An 18,253-nucleotide genomic window follows, 5' to 3' on the forward strand; every position below is an offset into this window, starting at 1 on the left:
GATCTGGGAGAGGGGCCCCAGGAAAGACCAGAGCCTGGGGTGGGCTGGGGCAGGGCTCCTCAGCACCCCTGGGACAATTGTCCACCCTCCCTACCCCCTGCCTCAGCATCAGTGTCCGGTCTGGTTGGGGTGGGGTCTTCTGGCAGGGGCTGGAGTCAGGCTGGGCGGAAGGAGCCAGGGCCCCGTGATGCAGCCTCGGCCATCCAGTGCCCCCTGCCCCTGTGGACTCCAGAGCTCCTGTCCTGGAACCTGCTGTGCTCCCCACTGCCCACAGGGCAGAGCCCCAGTGTGACATTTAAGGCCGATCGATCCCAACCTGGCTGCTGCTCTGCTAAGTTCTACCTCAGGGCCCCAGCTGCCTTCACTCCTCCGTGCCTTTGCAGACTCTGTCCTCACCACTGTCACATCCCTCCTCTTGGGTGCTGCCTTCTCAGGCTGTCCCCCTCCCCTGGCGCTTTGCACAAGCTGGTTACATGTCTGCACCCCCTTCCTCCAGCTCTTTCCTGAAGCTCACTCCTCAGCGAGGCCTTCTCGGCTGTAGTCAACCCCAGCCTGCCCTTCATTTCCTCCTCTCTGCTTTATCACCATCTAGCATATTCCATATCTTACTTATTATTTAGTTTACTGTCGGCTCCGTGAGGGCAGGCAGGGAGTTTGTCATTTGGGTCAGGGCCGTGTGTCCCCTGGGTCCCAGCGCCCGGGATGCTGCCTGGCACACAGCCAGTGCCCAGGTGGGGTTTGTTGGATGCAAGAGCTTGGTGGCCTCTGACGGGCGCTCTGAGGCTCGACCGCCTGGGCACCAGCCCTCCTCCCCCGCCCTTTGCAGCCTTCTCTCCTGCGGACCCCGAAGCCGGGCACCCTGGGGGCCATGCAGAAGGCCGGGGCCGGGGGCCGGAGAGCCTCCGACTGCGGCCCTGCCCCTCACCGGCCCAGGTGCATCACCAAGTTTGCCCAGGTGGGTGGGGCCGCCCCACGAGGTGGGCTCCGATGGGCCATGACTGGGTGGCAGGCCTTGGGGGTGGGCAGGAGCCGTGGGTCACGGGCCTATTTCGGTGGCCCCAGCTCTGGAGTGTGTGTGCACTGATGAGGCGATGGGGCCGCAGGGGGGCTGAGTGGCTTCACCAGGGAGAGTAGCAGAGCCTGGACTCCGAGTCCGCGCTCTGTCACTGTCCACAGCCTACCCGACAGAGCAGAGTGCATGCGTGGAGGGCAATTTGGAGGACGGGGGTCAGGAGCCATGGGCCTGACTCCCTGTGCTGCCCTCCCACCCCCTACCCTACCCCCAAGCAGTACGTGGGCTCCTTCCCCGTGGACGACCTGGACACCCAGGAGAGCGCGTGGCTGGTGCAGCAACAGCTGTGGGCACTGAAGGTAGGGGGCTGGGGGGGGGGGCGCACTTCCCTGCGGGGGATCATGGCCCGAGACCCTGTGAGCCATCCCAACCTCCATTCAGAGAGATGGAGCAAGTGAGGCCCAGGGAGGGGCAGGACCAACGCCGTTCTGAGAGATGGGCCCAGTCAGGACCACACCCGGGCTCCTGGAGCCACGCCCCTGAAGCCCTGGGGCCCCCTCCCTTGGGCAGTCATGACCTGTGCCCCACAGGTGGAAGCCACAGGTGGGAGAGATGGGGGGGTTGGTCATAACATGGCCCAGGGGTTGGTCTGCCAGGAGCCATCCACACTTCCCCGGCTCCTGGGGGGGGGGGGGCCCCCCCTGGCCGCTGGGGTAGAGTTGGCTGACCAGCCCAGGGGGACTAGTACAGAGGCTGGGCTGGGCAGGGCAGGGCCTGGGAGGTAATGTCTGCCCCCCACCAACTGTCTCCCTCGCAGGACTGTCCCCACCGCCGGGCTGTCATCCTGAAATTCAGCCTTCAGGGCCTCAAGATCTACGGTGGGGAGGGTGAGGTAGGAACCTGTGTGGGTGCAGGTGAGGACCGGACGGGTGTCCTACTCCCTGGGAATGCACTTGCCTCCACCCAGCCCTGCACTGCCCCTCCAGCCTCCCTGGCTGCCCAGCCTGCTCTGGGCCTTTGGGCGTCCTCTCTCCAAGGCCCTCCCGCCCTGGCAAGCGTGGACGACAGTTTCTCCTCCCTCTCACCCGCCGGCTGCCAGCCCACCAGAATCTCCGGGGGCCACCTCCTGGCCTGAGCATCAGGGCCAACCAGCCCCATGAGGTTTCTGTGGGTCCCCGGGCTTGGCCAGTGGGCTGTGGCTAGCCTCCCATGACTGTGGAACAGGGCCAGGCAGGCTGGAGGCCAGTTGGGAGCCCCTGCTTGGTCTGCCATCCTCCTCTTGGTGCAAACCAGTGTTTGATGAACACTAAACCGCGTGCCAGACTGTGAGACCCACAACACCGGCACCACTCACCTAGGACTGGTGCAAATGTGTGCAGAGCTGTGCATTGTGGGGCCCTGGGTTCAGGGCCTGTGCCACCTGCATGAGGTCTCGCTCACCCCCCAGCGCCACTTGTCACAACAAGGACTCAGAGAGCTGCCCTCACCGGCCCAAGTCACCTGGAGAGTGAGTCGCAGAGCCAGGATTTGAACCCCGGTCACCTGACTCCAGAGACCAGGCGTGCAAGGCCAGGGCTGGCCACAACTGCCTGTCCCTGTGACCCTCAGGCCGTGAACCCTCTGCCCCTCAGCTCCATAGCTTGGCATGACCACCCCAGCCAGCAGCTTGGCAGCAGGGAGCAAGGGACCCGAGCTCAGGTCCCCTCTGAAGGATGAGGGTTCCCATGTGAAGCGTGGTTTGGGCAGGCCTGGAAGGAGGGCAGAGTTCTTCACCCCAGGAGCAGGGTGGGCCCGAAGCTGGGTGTGCAGGCTGGAGAGCAGATCTGGGAGGCCTGCCAGAGGGTGTGCGGGGCCCTCGTCTGGCACACGCTGGGCTGGCAGCTGCAGACCACGCGGTGGGTCTGATGGAGGCCGGTGTGCCTGCTGCATCCCCAGGTGCTCCTGATGGCTCATGCCCTGAGGCGCATACTCTACTCCACCTGGTGCCCAGCCGACTGCCAGTTTGCCTTCATGGCTCGAAATCCCCGGAGCCCGGCCAGCAAGCTCTTCTGCCACCTCTTTGTGGGCAGCCAGCCTGGAGAGGTACCTGGGGCCCAGGGCAGGGGACGCAGCACTCGGGGTGGGGGGCGGTGCTGTGCATCAGTGTGGGTTCCAGGGACCAAGGCCCTGGACGGCTGAGCCAAGCTGGCCTGCGCCCCCTCCAGGCATGCACCCCTTGCCACCCTGGCTCCTTCTGTGGCCCTGCCCTCTGAGGACTCCCTCAAAGCGAGTCAGTGGCCTTAGCATTCCCCGAGCTTGGAGGTGGGGACCAGGCTGTGCCCTTAGAGATCAGAGGGTCACACTGCCAGGCCTTTGCCCTTGCTGTTCTCTCTGCTGCAACCCCTTCCCCTTCTCATCCTGGCAAATTCCAACTCGCCCTTTGAGGCTCAGCCCGTGTGTCTGTGGAGCTCACCTTGAATCCTCCAGACCGCCCCCCACACTTTCTGTGGTCCTGTGACACGATCTGCACTCTGTCATCGGTCTGTCCCTAACTACAGTCACTGGAATTCTTTGAGAGCAGAGGCTGGGTCTGGGTCTTGAACTGTTCTGGTGCTAGGCCCCGTGGGGAGAGTGGGTGGGCGGGTAGATCCCGAAAGTCAAAGCCAGTGTGGCCGCCATGAACAGTGGAGCCTCGGCAGCCAGTTGTTTGGCAAGCAGAGGCTGGGCTTGGTTCTGCGCAGCAAGCATTTGCCGTCACCCCTGTATGTCAAGCCCTGTGCCGGCCACTGGAGTGACAGGTGGCTGAGACATGGCCCTTGATCTGGAGCTCACAGTCCAACGTGCCGGGCCTGGATGGTGTGTGTCGCGGATGGAATGTGTGGGCCCCAGAGTGCTGGGCTTCTCCAGGGGGTTTTCTGTGGTCCGTTTTCATTAAAGGGGCACAGGGAGGTGGGGAGGAGGAAACTGAGGCACAGAGATGCCATGCTGTACCCAGGGTCACACAGCAGCTCCTAAGTGACAGAGCCAGGATTGGATCCCATGTTGGGTGACTTCAGGGCCTGGGCTCTTAGCCACTCCTCCAAGAGGGTACAATGCACAGGGTGAGGGTAGTAAACCTAGGGGTAGGAGTGCATTTAGCCCATGTCGTCGCAGCTCCAAGCATGATATGCGCCCCCCCCCCGGTGCCTGGGTTGATGCCTGAGGAGGCCCCCAGGAAACCTCCCCCAGCTGAGCCCACCTCCCTCTCCCTCCCCAGGTCCAGATCCTGCACCTGCTGCTCTGCCGCTCCTTCCAGCTTGCTCACCTCTTGCGGCACCCTGAGGAACGGGCACGGCATGAACCCTGCCCGGGACCCGTAGGGGACGTGCCCCTGAAGCCCCTGTCGGGCCCTGGGGGCACCCCTGGCCTAGTACGGGAACCCCTCGGCGGTGATGAGCTCTCACAGCACGTTAACGCACTGATCTCCTTCGGGCAGCTGCCAGCAGGGGGGCCTGGGGGCAGTGGGGTACGCGGCACCCCAGCCAGGGAGTGGGCCATGGACAAGGGAACTGGGCGAAGGTTTGGGGATCAAGAGGTGCGGGTGCTGGACTTCCGTGGGAGGGGCTAATGGCTGGGCCTGAGTCTGGCCACCCCTGTGGGGTCCTCTTGGTGCCCTAGAAGGAGCCACCGGAGTCGGAAAGCCGCGGGGGCGCCCGCCACACCCGCCTGGGGAACCCGTACTGCTCGCCCACGCTGGTGCGCAAGAAGGCCATCCGCAGCAAGGTGATCCGCTCCGGGGCCTACCGCACCTGCACCTACGAGACGCAGCTGCAGCTGTCGGCTCGGGAGGCCTGTGAGTGGCCGGGCACGGGTACGCGAGTCGGCGAGGGTGGGCCTGAGCGTCCGTGTCTGCGGCGCCGTGACTGTCGATGCCTGCGCCTGGGAGTGCTGAGGCCTCGTGTCCACGCGAGGGAGGGCGGGAGGGCGCAGCCAGGGCTGTGTGCCCAGGGGCTTGCAGAGGCGACTGCGTAGCTGCCGATGTGCTGTGACTGGGGAGTGGCTGTGCCTGGAGATGTGCCTGGGCGCCGCTGTGCCTCTGGGGAAGCAGGATGTGTGCAGACTGGGCCGGGAGCAGCGGGGGTGATGAGGCCTGTGGGCATGGGCCGGGCTGGGTGCGGGAGGGGACCACCTCTCTTCCTCTGAGCCCTGGATGGTCTCTATAGTTCCTGACGCGTGGGAGGCCTGGCCTCGGGGTCCTGGGGGCCCCTCATGCCTGGTGGAGAGCGAGGGCAGCCTGACGGAGAACATCTGGGCTTTTGCTGGCATCTCGAGGTAGGAGGGGTGCCCAGCCCTTTTGGGGGGCGTCAGAGAAATAGGCTGTGGGCTCCCCCAAGGCCCTGAGATGTGTCCATCCCTGCACTTGGGCGGAGGCCTCCTGACCTCGGGACCTCAGGCCAGGGGCTTCCCCACCGTGGGCCTCAGTTTTCTCAAGTGTGAAGTGGAGATAATAAAAGGACCTTCATTGCAGGGCTGTGGAGAGGATCAAATGAGGTTATTCACGCTGGCCTGTCACAGGGTTCAGCTCCCTAAATGCCAGCTCTCTACCGACTGGGTCTTGAAGTTGTCAGCAATTAGGACCCCCTTGGAAACCTTTCAGAAGGGAAGGCTAAAAGCTTCCTTCCGTTGCGGGCCTACTCTGGGGCAGGCACTGTGTTTACGATGCTGTGGAGCTGTGATGCCATTAAGCAAGCTGAGGCTGGGTCCTGACTAGGGGGCCCGCCCTCAGCCTCTCCCCTCTGCCCTCCCAGGCCCAGTGCCCTCGCCCTGCTGCGGAGAGATGTGCTTGGGGCCTTCCTGCTGTGGCCTGAGCCAGGCACCAGTGGCCAGTGGTGCCTGTCGGTGAGGACACAGTGCGGCGTGGTGCCCCACCAGGTCTTCCGGAACCACCTAGGCCGCTACTGCGTGGAGGTAAGAGTGCTCTTGGCCCTGCCCCTCGCCCTCCAGCCCCGCCCTTTTCTAACCACTGAGGGCCTGAGGCCGCCTCACCCTCATCCAGGGCCCCCATTGGCTCTCTCTGGCCCCACCCCTTATTTAACTCTCCATCCAGCTCTTTCGTCCTTGGCCCTTCTGGCCCCGCCCCCACTGGCCTATTGGCCCCACCTGTACTCTGCTGGCTCCACCCTAAGGCCTCTAGCTCCAGGGAGGTAGTCTTAGGCTAGGGTCATGCCTCACATTTTTACAGAGATCCCGGCTTTTAAAAAGTCACGCTTTCCCACACCCTAACTCATCTTTTAGCAGTAGAGGAAACTGATCAGAGAGGGTAGAGGCTTGCGACACAGCCTCCGAGTCTCTAGGTCTGGAGTCTTGGCCTGATCACAGGTTTCCAGGGACGGGGGTGGGCAGGAAGGACTTTTTAAATGTGTGGCCTTACTTCCACACTGAGTGCCTCAGTCCTGTCCAGGCTGGGAGGAGAGAAAGGGAGGGAACCAGCGTGTGGTTCTGCTGTGAGCTGGACAGTGTCCTCTCTGGGCTCGAATATCCTCCTCCCTCCTGGGGCAGGAACCTGTGTGAGGGGGCGGTTGTGTGGAAGGGGGAGCTAGAGCTGAAGTCCCTTCCACTCCTTACCCCCACCAGCACCTGCCGGCTGAGTTCCCCAGCCTGGAGGCCCTGCTGGAGCATCACGCTGGGACGGAGCGCAGCCTCTTCTGCTCCCTCGACATGGGCCGCCTGAACCCTGGCTACGAGGAGCAGGACTGCGGGCCCGAGGGCAGTCTTCCCCGGAAGCTCCGGCCCCTTGGCCATGCCAAGTCCGAGGCAGAACTGCAGGGCCTGGGCTAGGACGCTGAGCCCCACGCCAAGAGGCCCTGCCTCACCCTGGCTCCTGGGCCTCAGCAGGCTGCTGTGCTCTGCCCTTCTTCCACCCCGCTGGGCACCAGTTCCATCCGGTCACTGCCCTTTGGACCAGTCTTCCATCACTACCCTGCCTGTGGGCGGAGCCCTGAGAGTGGGGATTGCCAGTGGCTTCTCACACGGCCTGTCAGGATTGCAGGAGGGGCAGGCAGAGCTCCAGGCTTCCGTGAACTTGCTGGGTGACTCTGGGTGCTTGTCTTCTCTGGGCTTCACCTTACTCCTAGGTGGGGAGCTTTCCAAGGTGGGCGGGAAGGTTTGCTCCAATAGAGGTGGAGCCCTCTCCTAAGGAGGCCAGGCCTTGGGGCCCTGGCTGGGCATCTCCAGAGAGCTCCTGACCACGGCAGCCAGACACGTGAGGGAGAGGTATCTGGGGAGGCAGGAGTGAGTTCTCACTTTGGGCGAAGGCGTGGGGACGAGCCACCCTCTCCGTGAGAGAAACAGGGATGACGTGGTGGAGCTTGGCGACTACATCCAGGCTGACGGAGCGAGGCCTGTTTCCCATGTCCTTTGAGGCTAAAGAAGTCTTCCCTTGAGTTCTGAAGAGTGGGGGTTAAGAGGGTGCAGAAAGGGCAGGACGGACAAAGAGCCGTGCCACCCAAAGCCCACATGCAGGTGGACGCCTGTGTGCAGAAAGGGATGTGAATGGGCCGACAGGGCAGAGAATCTCAGTGAACCTTCAGACTAGGAAGGCTGGTTTTTCTCCACTCAAAACCACGGACTTGTGGTTCCTGCTTACTTGGAAGGGATGTCCCAGTCTCATCCCCGCCCACACACCCCTGCCCCGCCAGGCTCACTTTCTTTGGCCATTTGACCAGGAGGGGCCAGCAGTGAGCTGCAGGCTTAGAGGGGTGACCAGGGTCCTGCTCCACTCATCCTGCAGGCCAGACTGGGTTTGGTGGCTGCCTGGGAAGCCCCCCAGTGGTGGCATTTCCCTTAATGGGCATCTGTCAGGGGCCACTTCACAAGGCCAGCCCCCTTGGGGATGGGGGTCAGGGAGGAATCATCCAAAGATAGAACTGATGTGGGCCCTGCCAAAGGGCACTTGGCCTCAGCGGCAGTGGGGGTCCATCCAGGGAAATAACGCTAGTCTAAGGCAATGGCCCTGCGGTGATTGACGACGGATCTGGGTATTCCCCTGTATAAGTAAACTTGACAGACAGGCATGAATCTACCAGATTAAGATAGGGAGCAAGTTCACTTTGGATGAACTTTTATTCCTGAGGCAGAGGCCAAGTCATGATTCTGGGGGCTGCCCTCTCCCCCATCTGGGGAGGGGATGTGACTGCTCAGCGCCTTGAAAGTAACAGACTTCTGACTTCTAGAAGGAAGAGGGCAACCCCAACGGAATAAAAAGAAGGGAGGAGCCTCAGAAGTTCAGGCCTGGTGTTCCCAGCTTACAACCTCCAGCTCAGCAAATGGTCTTGGCTGGGGCCTTGTCACTCTTGTCACAAGGGATGGGAGGAGGCTGTCCTTTGGGGGCTCTTTTCAGTGGAACCACAGTACTGATTTTATACTGAATGTGAGTGGGAACCCAGCCTCATTTTATGGCCATTACTACCAGAACCCATCTCCTCCCTGGGCAAAGCCCTGGTCCCTCGTGGGAGGCCCCAGGCTCACATTTCCCTGGCAAGGAGAGGGGTTTGGTGACATGGGGCCCAGGATTACAGCCCTGGAGTCTCACACATTTAAGAAGACCTGATAACTGGTTTTAACCTCTATAAGGGATGGATTTTGTTGCATAAGTTATCTGTGTGCACAAGGTGTCAGGAATGTTCCCAAAGTACTTTAACGTTCCATCACACAGCATTTATGGATCACACAGTACAAAGGTTTTTGACCCACATGTGCAGACGCCTCAATGTCTTAATTATAGACCACAGTTTTCTCTGTTTCAACCAGTGCCACCTGGGTAGCCCAGCTCTCCTTACTGTGTGGACTTGAAATAAATAAAATTCATTTCTTCGGATTGTATAGTACAGACTTTTACTTTGAGAGGCGAGGTCTTTGTCTGGTTTGCCGGCTTCGCTTCTGTTTGCCAACCATACCTTCCACTGGTGCTGAATGATGAACCAGACAGATATCCTATCCTCCGGGGCTCAGGAGGTCTTGAAGGAATTGGGTAGGTAGATTCAAGCAATGACTCTACTGCTTAAAACCTTCAGTGGGTATTTCCTACAGGAAAAAGACTCAAGTCCTTATATTCTGGCCACTCGGGTTTTCCTTCTGCTCCTGCAACATGCCACAGGGTCTTTGCACAGCCTGCACAGGCCTCCTCATCTTCCTCTTCTGCCTTTACCTGATTAACTCCTCAACCTTACCATCTCTCAGCCTCAGGAAGCCTGCCCTGACTGCCCCCTGATCCCCTGCCCGTCCTGGGTGAGGTTTCCTGGCTAGATATTCCATAAAACTGGTCCTTTAGTTTGTTAACACTCTTATTTATGGGATTTTTGTTTGTGGGACATTTGTTTCAAATGTCAGCCTCCCCCACTAGACTCTGGGCACCTGGAGGGCAGGGACTGGGCTGTCTCTCGGCATCTATCACCGTGCACGGCAGGCACGTAGCTGACAATTTCTGTGCAAAGGGGAGCGTAGAGGAGGTGTGACGGCCGCTATTCTGGAGGAACTTGTGCTCGGGGTTGGGGTGGGGAGAGAGGCCAGGCAGCCTCTCCAACCAAAAGACCAGCTTTCAAAGTTTTTTGTTTTTTTTCTCAATCTTGAGTCTTAATGAAAACAAGGGGCAGTGTTAGAGGGAAGCTTTGCTGTGTCCCCGGGGCTGTGATAGGCTCTGGGGCAGCCTTCCCGAGTCAATACAGGGATGTGGATAAAGGGCAGCAAGGTCCTGTTGCCTTTCTCAGTAGGTCTCTAACCCCCGGATGAGGCTGCTCCTCTAGTATTTCTCTCCGAGGTGGAGTCAAGCCTGGCCTCCCCTGGGCCACCTCGGGCAAGCTGCTTAACCTCTCTGGACTGGGGCTGTGGGGACTGGAGAAGAAAACGGCTGTGCAGCATCTGGCACCGAGCCGGCAGACGCTCCAGCAAAGCCAGTGCCGGTCCTCCCCGACGGCCGCCCCCGCGCGCCGGCCTCCAGCCGGGGGATGCTCTCGGGGCCCGCTGGGCGCGGAAAACGCGCGGACGTTCGGGAGGCACGGGCTGTGACGCCAGGGGCGTTACCCAGCAACCGCGAACGCCGTGGCGGCGTCCGTGCTAGCCGCCGGCTGGGGCGGCTCCGGGGGCCCTGGTCTTACGGTGGCGCCAAAAGCGCTGATCCCCCACTGCCCCCGCCCGGTCCGGGCCTCAGGGACGGGCGAGCCCCGGAGCGGGAGGAGGCGGCGGCTCCGGCTCGGGTCCTGAGACTACCCCGCCGCCCCTTCCCTCCTATCGAGGCGTCCCCCAAGGAGTCCGGTACCCCGGGCGCTGGCCCCGCCCCCCGGCCCCAGCGCCCCGGCGTCCCCTGCCCCGAGGTCCTGTGTCCTGGTCGCGGCTTCCACGTCGGGCCGCACCCCGGGGACCCCTGCCGCGGCGCCATGGCCTCGGAATCGGTGAAGGTGGTGGTGCGCTGCCGCCCCATGAACCAGCGGGAGTGGGAGCTGAACTGCCAGCCTGTGGTGATGGTGGACTCCGCGCGCGGCCAGTGCTTCATCCAGAACCCGGGCGCCGTCGACCAGCCCCCCAAGCAGTTCACTTTCGACGGCGCCTACTACATGGACCACTTTACCGAGCAGATCTACAACGAAATCGCCTACCCGCTGGTGGAGGTGAGGACGCCCGCGAGGCCGCCTCCGAGGACCTGCTGGGCAGGACCTGAGGCCACTCAGAGGGGTCCTGAGGGACTGCCCTGCCCGCAAGCCGGGCGGGAAGGCCCTTCTGGAGGGGTGCAGGTGGACAGCAGCAGGTTGGTCTGAAGACTTCTGTCCTGTCAGCAGACAGCTGGAACCCGTCTACAATGTCTGTCCGGGTCTCCACTGCCCCCCCCCCCCGCCCCGTGCCAAGGCTGGTCCTCACCCCCATCCTTCCAGCCTGCTTCCCACAGGAACTCCAGCCCCCAAGACCACTTGCCCTCCACCCTCACCCAACACCTTCAGGACCTCTCTAAAAGCTCCAGCCACTTCCCCAGCCTCCTCCTCTTCTCCCAAGAGCCCCAGGTCCCCTCCCCCTCCCCCTCCCCCTCTCCTTTCTCCTCCACCCCCTCACTAGTTCCCTGCTTCTGCAGAGAGAAGGCTGTTGGCCTGGCCTTGGTCCTGGAGAACTGGAAACCCTTTACCTTTGGTCTGACTTACCTTCCTTCTTGGCGGTTGAAGAACAGGGAGGCCACAACAGTTTCTGCCCCTTATAGGGCTTTTACTTTTTTTCACACTCTCACACTAGGTAGCCCCTTGGCGCTGCATGACAGGGAGGTTCACATTTCACAGATGGGGAGACTGAGGCCCAGAGGGAGGAAACATGGCAAGCTACCACAGTGAGTTTCTGGCGGAGGTGGGGCTGGACCTACTCCTGGCCCAAGGGCTCTTTCCTTGCTACCACCATCTCCCCAGCTGTACATCGAATCGATAGTGAAGTGAGATGTCACAGGTTGTTTCAGGAAAAAAGGAAAAGTTTGGGAAGTGCTGCATACACCCTCCCTCACTTGAAGCTGCACATTAGGGTACTTGAGGCTCTGGGGAGTCTTGCAGTGGAGAAAATAGTTTGGCTTATTTAACCCAGCATTTCCAAAAGGTATTTGCCCGTGGAACCTTTTTGTTTTGGCCGGCAGGCCAGTTAACATCCCCCAGAGCACCTCCTTTGGCCGCAGTCAAAACTGCCTGTGAGGGTGGAAGTGTTCTGGAACCCAGAGCCCCCCCCACCCCCGTGGTGAGGGCGTGACTGTAGACGATGCCCAGGGAAAGAAGGGGCGGGGCTCCCCAGAGGGCGGCTCTGGAAAGAGGGGGCGGTGCTCCCCAGAGGGCGGCTCTCCCCAGAGGGCGGCTCCCCCCAGAGGGCCGTTCTCCCCGGAGGGCGGCTCTCCCCAGAGGGTGGCACCACGTTCTGGGGATGGCCAGGCTGTCCTACCATCCTGGACTCCCAGGCTGGAAGGGACCAGAATAGGTCCTCTGGTCCAGCCCACCCCCCTACCTCGGGTCCTTGAATGTCCACCTCGTATGGTCCTTGGATGGCAGGAGCTCTCTCTTCCCAGAGCTGCCTGCTGCACCTTGGCTTCTTAGCTCCTAGACCATTCCGCACGGTGAGTCAGAGTCAGTCACCCTGATGCTTCCAGCAACCTGCTGTAGCTCTGTCTCCAGGGCCCCTCTGCTTCCTCGTCCAGGGCTGCCCCTCGGAGATTGGAAGATTCCGAGATTGAGTTCTCCTTGGCTTTGCCTTCTCCAGGGCCTCAGCCTTGCTCATGGGTTCCCCTCCGCATCCTGGAAATAATTCCCCTGAGCAAGCCTCCCTTGTCAGGGTTCCCAGGAAGCCCCAGCCCAGAGGGGGAGACCTAAGGAGACAGTGGCTACCTCAGATCTCCAACTCTCACTTCTGTCCCGAGTTCACTGCTACAGGGGATTCTGTCAGACCCCTATCCCCAGTCATCCCACAGAGCCTCAAACTCAACATGACATACGTTCCTTTTCATTCATTCATTCATTCATTCAGCTAACAAATAGTATTCTCATACCAGGCCCCATCCTAGGCATGGGAAGCGCTGCCCTCAGCCAGCTCATGATCAGGTGGGGGAGCAGCTAAGCTAGTAGCTACAAGCCAGGGTGAAGAGTGGGAGGAGAATCCTGGGGGACTTTTTGGCAGCATAGAGAAGGCTACCAAACCTGGGCTTGGAGGGGATGGGAAGGCAGGGAGGACTTCCTGGAAGTGGTGAGATCTAAGCTGAGACCAGGATGAGAGGAGTCAGCCAGGCAAGAAGGTGGAGGAAAGGGCCTTTCAGGTGGAGCCCAGCATGTAGCATTTGATCTTCACCAGACATATGTAGAGCTGGAGGCATCATTCCTGGCGGCGAGGAAATGGAGACCTTGAATGTCACAGAATGAGTTGGGGGTGGTTTTGATTCCCAGCGCAGTGCCAGGTCCCCATGCTCCATCCTGCTGCCTCTATTAAATGAGTGGCATGTGAATCATATGCAAAGCATGGTTCAGCAACTTGGAGCCAGGAGTAGTTGCACCCTTAGGCCGGGCGGCTGTGTGTCTGTCCTGCTGGGCTCTGACCACCTCCAGGCGGCCTCCTGCCTAGGCCCTTCCCTTCAGTTCCTACTGCACTTCAGTTCCTACTGCACAGAAGCCCCCAGCACTTCGGACTGACCCTTCCCTTCCCCACCCCCACCCCCACCCTTAAATCCAGGCTCCTCTGTCACTGGGTGACCTCTTCCACTCTCCTGGGAGCTGTCCACCTCAGACCCACCTTTCAGCCAACTCAGCATGTCCTACCCTGAGCTCCTCACCTCCACACCCGGCCCGCTGCCTGGTCTGTGGGTTCTTTCCCAGCCAGTGGCTTTGCCATCTCCCCGTCCTACCCGCTTCACACCCATGACCTTAGAGTCGCCTCTGATGACCCACCACCCAACCTACCCGGGGACCAGGTCCCGTGGCTTCTACCAGGACAGACTGAGGGCGGGCCTGGTGTCCAGAGACATTGATGCGGTAGAATTTGGCCCCTGGATGGAACACAGAACTGTTCATTTGGGAGAGGACAGAAAGGGGACATGAGGCAATTTAGCACAGATGCTGTTATTTCAGTTTCAATAGTTATGCGTTGATTTTAATGGGAAGTAGAAATATTTAGCATGTCCAGCCTGTAATGCAGCTTCACGGGAATTATTGCTGAGGATGACATCAAGTTAACAGGAGAGTCAGTTAACAGTTTGATTTCATGAAAACCATTTAGTAAATAATAATACGGGGAACATGGCAGAACCCAGGGTGGACAGAGTGGCTGACGTTTAGGACCTGCTCCACGTGTGCGCATGTCTCTGGTGGGTCTGGAGGTATCAGTTGATGGCTGAAGCGTTTCTGAAATCTTACGTTTTGCCTTTAACGCACGTACAGCTGTCTTTTACTTCACAGCAGCGTGGTTCTGCAGAACTTTCTGCAGTGGTGGAAATGTTCTGCAGAACTTTCTGCAGTGGTGGAAATGTTCTGCAGAACTTTCTGCAGTGGTGGAAATGCTCTGCATCTGGGCTGTCCGCTTAGGGACTCCCAGCCATATGTGGCATGTGAGCACCTGACATGAGGCTATTGCTTTTGAGGAACTGAATTTCAGTTTTATTTGATTTTTTTTAATATAAATTTATTTATTTATTTTTGGCTGTGTTGGGTCTTCGTTGCGGGTGGGCTTTCTCCAATTGCGGCGAGCGGGGGCTGCTCTTCACTGCGGTGCGCGGGCTTCTCATTGCGGTGGCTTCTCTTGTTGTGGAGCACGGGCTCTAGGCGTGCGGGCTTCAGTAGTTGTGGCACGCAGGCTCAGTAGTTGTGGCTCGTGGGCTCTAGAGCGCAGGCTCAGTAGTTGTGGCGCACAGGCTTAGTTGCTGCATGGCATGTGGGATCTTCCTGGACCAGGGATGGAACCCATGTCCCCTGCATTGGCAGGTGGATTGTTAACCACTGCACCGCCAGGTAAGTCCCTGAAATTAATTTTAATAGTACATTTTATTTGACCCAATAGTATCCAAAATATTATCATTTCAATAAAGCATAATAATAGATACTATCATGGTATAATAGCTATTAGGGAGATATTTTACATTGTTTCTTCATACTAAGTCTTTGAAATCGGGCGTGTGTTTCATACTTATCGCACATCTCAATTCAGGTGCTTAAGTGTCCATAGTTCAAATGAAATGAAACACAATAAAATAAAGTTGTGTTTGATAGGAAAATATTTTACACTGCTTCAGTTTTTAAATGTAAATTAACATAAATTCAGTTCCTCAGTCACATCAGGCCCATTTCTGGTGTGGCTGGTGGCTGCCCTACTGGACAGTGCATATAAAGTATTTATTTTGATATAGAATCCCTTGTCAGGTCTGGGTGACATTGATGGTCCAGGCACTGCACCGTGTTGTCCCTGGGGCTTCGCATGCCCTGCCTCTGAGGCTCCTGGTTAGGTGACTGGTCTGCCACGGCTCTCCTACACCTCAGGGGGCTCATCCTGGTGTGTAGCGCCTGGCCGTCTGATGAGCTGTGGATCGTGACTTCCAGTCTTCCTTCCCCAGCAGTCTCTGGGGATCCCGAGCCCCGCAATGGTCTACAGGGTGGGTCTTTTTTTTTGTTAATATATATTTTTAGAAACGTAGCTAACTTTTTTTTTTTAATTAATTTATTTATTTTTGGCTGTGTTGGGTCATTTCTGTGCAGTGCAAGGGCTTTCTCCAGTTGCAGCGAGCGGGGGCCACTCTTCATCGTGGTGTGCGGGCCTCTCACTGTCGCGGTCTCTCTTGTTGTGGAGCACAGGCTCCAGACACGCAGGCTCAGTAGTTGCGGCTCATGGGCCTAGCCTGTCCGCGGCATGTGGGATCTTCCCGGACTGGGGCACGAACCCGCGTCCCCTGCATTGGCAGGCGAACCCTTAACCACTGCACCACCAGGGAAGCCCTTTTAAAAATATTTTTAATTAAAAAATTTCGGCTGCATCGGGTCTTAGTTGCAGTACCCGGGATCGTTGTTGCGGCATGCGGACTCTTGGTTGCGGCATGCCTGTGGGATCTAGTTCCCCGACCAGGGATCGAACCTGGGCCCCCTGCATTGGGAGCATGGAGTCTTACCCACTGGACCACCAGGGAAGTCCCTACAGGATGTGCCTTTGCAGTGGAAATGGGCGCAGATGCCACCTGGGCCCTGGGGGCCTGGGCACAGCTCTCTGGGCCCACATTCTAACACAGGATTCCCCTGCCCCCATACTAAGTTCTAGAATTTGTGATCTCATGAGCTGGGTGAGGGCAGGGACTAGGGTGTCTTCTTTGTTCATGGCTCTGTCACCAGCCACAGTCCCCCTCAGAGGAGAGCGTCGGTACCTATGGAAAGAACAATCACATCAGTGAATGAAGGATGCCCTTGGATATGCCACCTGGTTTGCCTCCTACTTCTTCCCAGATTTGTCTGAACCCCCCTCGCCCAAGTTCCACCTGCTCTCAGCCTCTCACCTCTCTGGTCTTTGCTCAGGCTGTCCCCTCAGCCTAGAATGCCTTCCTCTTCCTGTCACCTGTTAAAATCCAAGCCACCCTTTCTTGCTCCCCCTTTCTCCTCCACCTGCCCAGGAAGCTTTGCCTGGCGCTTCCTGCACCTTCTGTCTCCCCCTCTTGGCACTCCCTCTCCTTGTCCGTCCTGTACGCCATCATTACATGCACCTCCACCTCATATGAGGATCACGTGTATATGTCTTGTCTCCCACACATTCCAGGCAGACATTTAGGGAGCACCTACCTCTGTGTGCCAGCGCTTCGTGTGCCAGCACATGAAATAATTCCCGTGTACACCTCCCGACAGCCTCAGAGGAGGTGCTGTTCTTACCCTTTGTTACAGGTGAGGAAGCTGAGGCTCCATGTGCCTGAATAAGGACAGGCCAAGGGCACAGTCAGTAAAGGATGGCGGCCAGGCTCTTAGCCATACACAGGGACAGTCTCCTACCCCACCGGGCAGTGACCCCCTTGAGGACAGAGCTGTGCCACCTTCATCTCTGCATTGCCCTCCCCCAGCCCTGTGCCACCGTGGAGGGAGAGCCAGGGAGGGGCCCTAAGTCTGTGAGTCAGGAGGCAGCCCTGCAGCCCGGGCCTGGCCCCAAGCCTGGCTGAGCTCGGCCAGCTGAGCCCTGGGCTGTGTCTTCCCACACAGGGCGTCACCGAGGGCTACAACGGCACCATCTTTGCCTACGGCCAGACAGGCAGCGGGAAGTCCTTCACCATGCAGGGCCTGCCGGACCCACCCTGCCAAAGAGGCATCATCCCTAGGGCCTTCGAGCACATTTTCGAGAGCGTCCAGGTATGGGCCTGGGGGATGGAAGGGGCAGGGTTGGGCTCCCCAGGCGTTACCGTGAATGGTCCCAGAGCACTTTTGACCTGGGCAGTGGTTGTGGGATTCTGTCAGAGCGGCCTTGACGCGGCACAGATGAGCAGATGCAGGCTCTGGTTTCTGAAGAGGTGATGGGAGAACTTAAAGCTGAGAAAATTCTACCTGCTGTGTTTTCCTCCTGCCATTTTTGGATTTTAACATTTCGTATAACACTTCACATGGATATGATGACCCAGAGTGCTGGCCCAAGAAACGGCTGTAAACAATCATAGCTGTCTTTTTTAATTGAGCAGTTGCTACAGGCCAAGCATTGTGCAAAGCCCTTTGCATAATTATCTCACTACCACCCTGGCCCAGGAGGTAGCTGTTATCCTCATTTTTGAGATAGGGAAGCCAAGGCTTGGAGCCCTTATGGGCTGGGCCCAGACCAGTTATCCCAGTGTCCAGGCTGCAGGTGAGACGCGCCCTGCTGACCACTCATGAATGCGCAGAGATTCCTGCATCTGGGAAATGGAAAAGCAGGGACCGGTCAGCTGCAGAGCCCACTGTACTACACCTGGGACTCGTTTTGATGACCCACAGGAACATCAGGGAACTGGAATAACTGCCGGGCATCAGCCCAGGGCCAGTGCTTGGTCCAGGCCTTACCCATGGCCTTGGTCTCTCTACCCGAACAGTGGGGAGGCCTCTCCCATTTCCTTTCCCATGAGGCTTGTAGAGAGAGCATGAGTCCATAGCAGTATGAAAATGATGCCACTCTGAGAAGCCGGAGAGGAGGGGAGAGCTTGCCAGGCAGGCAGGGTCAGGTGAGGTTGGGGACATCTCCTGCCACGATGTCCTCTTGTGATGTCCAGGCAGCGGGTGCTCAGGTATCTTTGCTCTCCCTGCAGTGTGCAGAGAACACCAAGTTCCTGGTCCGGGCCTCCTACCTGGAGATCTACAATGAAGATGTCCGTGACCTGCTGGGCACTGACACCAAGCAGAAGCTGGAGGTGGGTGCAGCCCTGGCAGGGGTGGGTGGGGGCAGCTAGGGGAAGTTTTGAACTTGAATTTTGGAGTAGTCTCAGAGTCTGTGAGGCAGGGGAGGGGTGAATGGGCCCTACCCACACCACGCAAGGGGAGGGGAGGCCTTCTCTGGGGCAGTGCCACTTACATCTGTTGAAATCGATGGAATTTGGTGACGGATTTCATTTGAAAAAAGGGTTCCACTTCTAAAAAATTATTTTGAAAAATTCTAAGGGACTTTGAAGCTTAAAAGGTAATAGTGGGGCTTCCCTGTTGGCGCAGTGATTGAGAGTCCGCCTGCTGATGCAGGGGACGTGGGTTCGTGCCCCGGTCCGGGAGGATCCCACATGCCGCGGAGCGGCTGGGCCCGTGAGCCATGGCCGCTGAG

General features: G+C 58.8%; 2 protein-coding genes across 5 annotated transcripts in view; both read left to right on the top strand.

Annotated features, from left to right (window-relative positions):
* Positions 1-811: 811 nt before the first annotated feature.
* Positions 812-6,808, top strand: SH2D5 (SH2 domain containing 5). 2 transcript variants are annotated; one of them, XM_007459225.1, is made up of 9 exons: positions 812-955; positions 1,291-1,371; positions 1,830-1,904; positions 2,948-3,094; positions 4,248-4,496; positions 4,649-4,823; positions 5,194-5,302; positions 5,779-5,938; positions 6,605-6,808. In XM_007459225.1, the coding sequence occupies exons 1-9, from the start codon at positions 869-871 to the stop codon at positions 6,806-6,808; spliced, it is 1,287 nt and encodes a 428-aa protein (XP_007459287.1). In that variant the 5' UTR covers positions 812-868. The 2 variants fall into 2 exon arrangements, with proteins under 2 accessions (XP_007459287.1, XP_007459286.1); XM_007459224.1 differs by having other exon boundaries at positions 869-955; positions 1,288-1,371.
* A 3,565-nt stretch (positions 6,809-10,373) lies between these two features.
* The window catches only part of KIF17 (kinesin family member 17), a 49,055-nt gene continuing 41,175 nt past the window's right edge, over positions 10,374-18,253 (top strand). For 2 of the 3 annotated variants that reach the window (XM_007459226.1, XM_007459227.1), the window contains exons 1-3: positions 10,374-10,632; positions 16,684-16,830; positions 17,751-17,852. In XM_007459226.1, the coding sequence (XP_007459288.1) occupies positions 10,402-10,632; positions 16,684-16,830; positions 17,751-17,852 (480 nt within the window). In that variant the 5' untranslated portion in view covers positions 10,374-10,401. Of the gene's footprint in view, positions 10,633-10,715; positions 10,770-16,683; positions 16,831-17,750; positions 17,853-18,253 lie in introns of those variants that run through there. The other variant, XM_007459228.1, reaches the window with a different exon arrangement.

The sequence above is a fragment of the Lipotes vexillifer genome, unplaced genomic scaffold (assembly GCF_000442215.2).
Source record: "Lipotes vexillifer unplaced genomic scaffold, Lipotes_vexillifer_v1.1 scaffold496, whole genome shotgun sequence".
Taxonomy (NCBI): domain Eukaryota; kingdom Metazoa; phylum Chordata; class Mammalia; order Artiodactyla; family Lipotidae; genus Lipotes; species Lipotes vexillifer.

Coding starts and splice junctions, on each gene's coding strand:
- SH2D5 (XM_007459224.1), top strand. CDS start 869: ATGCAGAAGGCCGGGGCCGGGGGCCGGAGAGCCTCCGACTGCGGCCCT. Junction 1,905..2,947: donor TCTACGGTGGGGAGGGTGAG/GTAGGAACCTGT, acceptor CTGCATCCCCAG/GTGCTCCTGATGGCTCATGC. Junction 3,095..4,247: donor TGGGCAGCCAGCCTGGAGAG/GTACCTGGGGCC, acceptor CTCCCTCCCCAG/GTCCAGATCCTGCACCTGCT.